At 56.1% G+C, this 7,030-nt stretch overlaps 1 protein-coding gene across 2 annotated transcripts in view; it reads right to left on the bottom strand.

The window, feature by feature from the left end:
• Positions 1-1,589: 1,589 nt before the first annotated feature.
• CXXC5 (CXXC finger protein 5) overlaps positions 1,590-7,030 on the bottom strand; it is a 34,837-nt gene continuing 29,396 nt past the window's right edge. For both annotated transcript variants that reach the window (XM_005881044.2, XM_005881045.2), the window contains exons 2-3: positions 4,111-5,181; positions 1,590-2,634 (exon numbers count right to left, since the gene is read on the bottom strand). In XM_005881044.2, coding sequence (XP_005881106.1) covers positions 2,590-2,634; positions 4,111-5,022 — 957 coding nt within the window. In that variant the 5' untranslated portion in view covers positions 5,023-5,181 and the 3' untranslated portion in view covers positions 1,590-2,589. The remainder of the gene's footprint in view (positions 2,635-4,110; positions 5,182-7,030) is intronic.

Below are 7,030 nucleotides of genomic sequence, written 5' to 3'. Positions count from 1 at the left end.
TGGGGCTGACCTACCATTTCCACAAAGCAGAGCGCAAAAAGCTGAAGTTGGAATAGGTGAGGGCCTTCAAGGTGAGGGCTTCTCTGCAGTGTGTGTGTGTGTGTGTGTGTTGGGGCAGGGGGGCGGGCAGGAGCTATGGCTGGGCTGTAAGTTGGCACAATACAAGGTACAGACTGGCTGAGTCACGGCACCCCCCTCCCCCTTGGGGCTGGCACAGGAGCCATCCACCCCGCACCTAAGGGCTGGCCGAGGCCATCTGCAGCTTTTGTGTTGCCAGCAGCCAGGTGGGGGCATGAAGGGGCCTCCAGCCTGGGTGCCCCCTGCTGGCCAGGCTTCCCATCCCCACCCCACAAGGAGGATCCTTTCCATCCCTTCAAGGTTCTGAGGTGCTGCAGTTTGCCTTGTGCAGGGGGTGAGGGTGCCCCCGCTGCAACACCTCCCCCTACTCCCTGCTGGACGCCCCATCGGCAGAGCCGCCTGGAGAGATCACAGGCAGCCACATGAAAGGGAATTTTTCCCAGGCAGAGATGGAGTTGAAAGCAGCCTCCCACCTCCCCCGCCTGCCCCCGCTGTGCCAGGCCAGGCTGCTGAGCTCCTGGTGCTGGAAAGGAGCTTGTGGCACACGGGAAAGGGTTGAGGGTCAGAACCCCAACCAACATGGCTGCTTTTCCTCTCCCAGAAACGATAGAGCCATCCCATGTCCCTCACCGCTCTGCCCACTCAGCTTCAGAAGTAGCTCCTTCCGTCATCCCCAAAGCCCTCACCCACCTGAAGCCAGGCCCCACATCTTCTGGAAGTCCTTCCTCAAGCCTAGCCTGTCTCAGGCCGGCTCCAAGCAGCTGGGTGGGAAGAATGCCTCCCTGTCCAGTGGATGGTAGGCCTCATCCTGCAGCCAGCCTCTGTGATGTGCAGGGTGGGGGGTGTACAGCCATCTCTTCTGGTTCAGGCTGCCCTGGCCTAGACCACGAGGCTCTGTGGGTGACTTCCCGTCATCTGACCTCTGAGATCCCAGACAACCTTGTGCCAACAAACTTTCTGGGGGTGGGGATAGTCACAGGAGACAAAGCCAGGGATACCTTAGGCCCCAGTCCAATAGCCCTCAGGCCTAAAGAGGGGTACGTGGGGTCCCTGTGTGTGTGCTGGTTATGAACCCTGGGGACTCACATCAGTGGTTGGGGGGGCACTAGATCCCTGCAAGTAAGAGGAGATAAGAACCTGAACAGGCAGCTCAAGCCCCACCCCCAGGACTGCTGGCTGCTTTGCACTGATCAGGTGCTGTTGACTTTAGATGAATAGAGAAGGTGGCCCCAGGTGAATGAAAGTCCCTGGAGGTTCCGGTTCTGAGGCAGGGGTACAATCAGGCAGGGGAGGTGCTCCAGTACCAGCCACTGCCAGATTAATAGCATTTCCATCCTGTCATCCAGGCTGGCTGCTCCTGCTTGCCCCCCTTGTGTATCCGGAGGGCCTCACTTCCCAAGAGATCCCACTCTAAATGTCCCCGGGTGATTCTTCTTCTCCCCCAAGGTGGTCCCAGACAATCCCTGCCCAGCAGCAGCCCCCCAAACCCAAGAGCAAGAAGCCAGCGGTGCTTCATGACACAAACATGCATTCGTTTTATTCACAAAACAGCCTGGTTTCCTAAAACAATACAAACAGCATGTTCATCAGCAGGAAGCTGGCCATGGGCAAGAGGGCCCAGGCCGAAGGGGACCCCCCTGGGGACCCACCCCCACTGGCAGGGGACCACGCAAAGAAGCCCTTTCTTCTGTCGCCATCAGCCAGGCCGGGAAAAAAAGGACTTACTTTCTCTAAGGGAAGTAGCCACGATCACGATCAGAACTATCGAGACATGGGCTCCCCAGATCTCAATGAATAAACAAACAGAACTTTCATTTTTGCAAAATCATTGTTGGGGTGGGGGACCCCGTTGTGGGGACTGTGGGTGTAGCACGCCTGGCCTGGGCCTGGGGGTTGGGGAGTCTTCTCCCTCCCCCTCTGTGAGCTCCTCAAGGCAGCTCTGCCCACGTGGATGGATACAGAGGGGCTTCAACACGGCGCCATCAACATTCTCTTTATAAACGTGAGTGGGTTCTCCAGGCAAACTATGCACTATTTCATGGTCAGAAAGAATCAAAGGAAGTTTAAATGAGGGTGGAGTTAAACTGTGCTAAATTACAGTAGTGCTTATTAGTAACTAGATTTCAAAAGGTTACAGAAATTTACATTCTCTACACAAAACTGCATCTCCTGCACAGACAACATCGACATCGACACAGGAAGGAAACTGATTGTCCATTCTTTGCCCAGGAAGTCTCGGTACTTTATAGATTCGTCTTTACCTCTTTTTTTGTTGTTGTTCTTCCGAAAAAGCAGTTAAATTTTTTTCCTTTTTCTTTTTATACTAGGGACGTGGAGATGTTAAAACGACAACAAAAAATATATATATATAAAAACAGGAATGAAATCTGTGAGAGAATATTTTTGGTTCTAAAGATGGGTGCATCCGTTTGTCTTCGCCCGAATCCCTTGCCGGAGACCACACGAGCAGTGACATTGCACGGAGAGGGCAGCTTTGGGTTCCCGCCGCCGTCACTGAAACCACCGGAAGGCGGCTCCCGTCGGAAGCATCACCTTCTGGCGGGGGCGGGAGACAAAAACAAGGAGAGAGTTCAGTCAGGGTCCGGCTGGGTCTGGTGCAAAGATGTTCCCCGTGGATGGTCTCATGGTGGAGGGATGGGCATAGAGTAAAGGCAGCCACCCTGTGGAGTTCCTGCCATCCTGGCCAGGCCAGAGAAGGAGCCTTGACCCACTGGGTCGCTGAAGGGCCTGGAGCACCTTGAGGCCTCCTGAACCACTGTGCCCAGGAAGCCTCCTTCCAGACAGAAACATCCCTTCCCCTGGTCCAAAGGCCACAAGCACCAGGCGGCTGTGGTGCACCTGGGAGCTGTGTGCAGGTTTCTGTCGAATGAGCTTACGTGTAAGCGTGTGCACTGAACACATATATGGATGGACGCCTTGAGCTCTGCTACGGTGTGTAGCATGTTTGGAGCTGTGGTGGGGAGAAAGGATACTTGCTATGTTTATTCAGAGGCTACGTCTATGTGCACTGGGCAGGGGTGTGTGTGTGTGTCTACAACAGACGAGAGTGGGTGCCTTTGTGTGCATATAGGTGTATTCTCTGGGCAGGAGAGCAGATATATGAGGTTTGGGGCTCAGGGGGTGGGTAGCCACGGCTGAGATGCCATCATTGTTTTCCAACCATTCTGGACATTTGCATCAAGCCCACTCAGAGGGGTGGGGCCAGGGCAGGGGCAGCAGGCAGAAAAGATACTTTTGTACCCAGGCCTGGCACCACAGCTGGGCTGACACAGCTGGGGGAACAGGGACAGGCCTAGCCTCGAGGCAGAGAGAGAGCAATATGGGAACCATTTGGCCTTCTTTAAGCCAATCCCACAGTGGACAGGCCTTGCCCACACCCCAGGCTCACCACCTAACTCCAGGCCCATAGGTCCCTGGTCATTGGCTGTGCAACCAGACTGATCCTGGGGCCTCAAGGCACCCCAAATATGTCAATGAGGCATCTAGAACCAGGGTTTTTCCAGGCTTCAGAGCAGGGCTGCCAGCACTGGAGCTGCTCTATCCTTGAGTGGCCTTGGGGGAAAGTCGAGGCTCTGAAGGGACAAGTGATAGGGTTACCTTAAAGCCACAGGGTCCATGGGACAGAACCCTGTCAAATGGGACAGGGGAGAGTCCCAGAATCTTAGGTCACAGACGGGAAGCTTTAGGACATGTCTGGAATTTGGGAAGTTGGGATGTGTATGGGAATCTCAATACCTGACCTAGAACTCCTGGGGGGCCTGGCTGGGAAGGCGAGGCCCTTGCCTGGAGTTTTATGCTTGCCTTGCAAACTACAACCTAATGGGATGTCAGGATGTGGCTCTGATGTTGGGGGCAGTGAACTGGTGTCTCAGAGACTGGCCTAGAACCCCAGAGCCCAGGGACTGGGCGTCCCCCAGACCCTCACCCAGGCAGGAAAGGTGGGGCTGGGGGTGGGTTTGGACTGCCAGACAGACACAAGAGCCCACACACCTCCCTCTAAGGCGCCGTTACCTCCAGAGCAGCGGAAGGCTTCTTTTTGAGTTCCTCACATTTTCTGAATTTGCAAATCTGATGGCCAGTCTTTCGGTTCCTACAACTGCTGCACTGCTCGCAGTTGATGCGCCGCCGGCAGGGCGGGCACATGCCGCAGCGTTTCCGCTTCTTCTTGCCTGAGCTGATGGCGGAGGCCAGCTCGCCCTGCATGGGGTACTCGGCCAGGCCTGCCATGTGCAGCGCACTCTCAGCCAGGAACACACCCGCCGGGGTCATGATGAAGAGGCCTGGGTTGATGGGGAAGGTGCCCAGGTAGGGGAAGTCGGACTGGCCATTGAGGGCTTCGGCACCTGCCACGGCCTCCATGTCGGGCAGGCCCGCACCCGCCTCGCTCATCAGCGGTAGGTGCTCCTGCACCACGCGCTTTAGCATCTCCGTAGACTGCGCGAACTGCTGCAGCGTCAGCTGTCCTTCAGCTGCTAGCTCCGTGGCCCGCTCAGCCTTGCTCAGCAGGCTGGCCACAGCACCACTTTTGTGCTTTGAGGTAGGGTTGCTTTTGTCCACAGCCAAGGCTGCGGCCAGGTCGTGCCCATTGGCCAACAGGGAGGCAGCAGCTGCGGCTGCAGCAGCCTTGTCGGCAGACTCCCCACCCATCATGCTGCCACCGCCACCGCCCCCACTGCCCCCAAAGGAAGAGTAGTGGGAGAGAGGGCGGGAGCGGCGCAGGCTCTTGTTGAGGGGTTCGCTGATGATGCCGCTTTTGTTCCGACGTTCGGGGGGTGGTGCGTCATCGGCCACGGAGGCTGGTGCAGCAGTAGCCACCGCTGCACTCTTGTTGGCCACTCCTGCCTTTGGGCCACTGCCACTGCTGCCATTGGTGGTGCTGCTACTGCCACTGGTGTCCTGGGAGCCACTGCTGAGGCTCGACATGGTGGGGCCGAGGCCCAGACCCGGGTGCTGGGGGAGCCTGCCAACTGTGGGAGTCCTCAGACAAATGCCGGGCCCTGCTGCCCACAACAGAGATGCCTGGTGGGCCTCGATGCTCAGGGCAGGCACATGGTCAGCTGTTCACGTGGAAGTGTCTTCACTCTGTCAGGACAAGAGGATACAGTGTCAGAGCAGTGGTAAACATCTCCTCCTCTACCACCACCACCAGTATCTAACAACCACTAGGTATTTAATAAGTGCCAGCCCGCGCCCATAGGTAGGATTTTTAAATCTGTATTATCTCAGTTAAGACTCACAAGAACCCTATGAAGTAATGACTAGTAATATCCTATTTTATAGATGAGGAAGACAAGGTTTAAGAGAATTGACTAGCCCATGGATGAAAAATGAAGTGGCTCAGCCAGAACTGCCTTGCTCGGATCTGGGAGACCTGATGGAGGCAGGCAGTCCTTCCTGGGCTGAGAGCTGGAGATGTTCCCTGAGCTTGGGGAGATTATAAAGTCACCTTCTACTTCCTAATCTTCCTTCCCTGGCCCAACTATGGAGAAGAGGAGTTGGAACAGCCTCTGAAGGGTAGACCAACAGAAGGTGTAGACCAAAAAGTGTGGGAAGCTGCCCCTGGATTTTCATTGGATATTCCTATCACATCAATGATCTCAAGGCTCTGGTAAGTCCTGCAGGTAAAGAAACAGTTTGCTGTTGTTTAACAGAATTTGCCAAATAAGAGCTCAGAAACCTTATTTCAAGGAGCATGTATCCTCCTGCTACAGGGCAGACAGGATACTATGCCAGAGGACAAGCCTTCACCTGCAAGAGTGGGAGACACGCTTGTGCACACATCAGCACACACTTCCTTCTCACTCTCAAACCACTCTTATCTCTACTCAGGCCTCACTGCTGTGTTCCAGCCTGACTTCCAGATGGACCTGGGCTGTGGGCAGGAGGGACCTCTGGCTGGGGCAAGTTGGAACTGAGATTAGGTGTGACCCTTCCCAGGACAGAGCCTGTTCTGCTCAGGCCCCAAGACTAAGGCACATGAGCAGCCGGGCTCCTTGGCCAGGAGCTCTGGGAGGAACTATTCCAGATGGAGCGGAGTGGCAGTTTCCTCATCAGCCCTGGCTCTCTAGCATTCCTTCCCTGTCTGCTTGCCTTGGCCTAGCAACCCCTAGAAAAGAGGCGGGAGGACAGGGCTCAGCCTAAGCAGCTGGTGGATCAAGGGGGAGGCACACATCTGGCTGGGCCTGCCCCGCCCTGGCCTTGGGGGCGGCACACACTGCATCTTTGTCCCCAGGCAACCCCACCATCCCCCAGTCACGGGACTCAGCGTGTCCCAGGAGGTCATCTAGTCCAACCCTCTGCACAGACAGAGAGGAAAATCGAGACCCCAAGCAGGCAGGGCCTCTGCCCCAAGACTGCTAAGCAGTGGTAACGAGGAGGAGCAAGTGTAGGAAAGGGAAACACTTATCTCCAGGGTGAGACAAATGGCAGGCATTAGTAGAAAGCCAGACACTCTTTGGCCTGCCCCAGTGGGCACCAGCCCACCTAGGCTCCTTCCTAGTGAAAGTAGATGAATGGTGAGGAAGAGCTGGGCAAGCTGGCAGATTCCACCAGGACAAACCCAGGAGGGCCTGTCCAGGCTGGGCTTCAGGTGTCACAGACGTCAGAGTTGTAGTAAGAGAAAGAGGGTCATATATCCCCAAGGATAGCTTTGCTCCACCCTACCGCCTAAGGGCCAAGCCCAGGCTAGCTCTTCGGCCTCTCTCCTCAGAGGTCAGTATCCCTCCAGGCACCAGTGACCCTGGCTAGGTGTTGGGGACTAGGGCTATGAGATCAGGCCAGAGACCATCACCCCAAGTCAACTCATCGAGCTCCTGCCCATCTGAGCTCAACTACCCAGCCCCAGACTACATTCCTAGCAGCCCGACAGGAGAAGGCAGGCGCCCGCGGGTTGGAGAGCTGGGGAGGAGAGCAGTCTGTGCCCTAGCCCCTG

This window comes from Myotis brandtii, unplaced genomic scaffold, assembly GCF_000412655.1.
Source record: "Myotis brandtii unplaced genomic scaffold, ASM41265v1 scaffold668, whole genome shotgun sequence".
NCBI lineage: Eukaryota > Metazoa > Chordata > Mammalia > Chiroptera > Vespertilionidae > Myotis > Myotis brandtii.
This window is presented reverse-complemented; position numbering and strand designations above follow the sequence as displayed.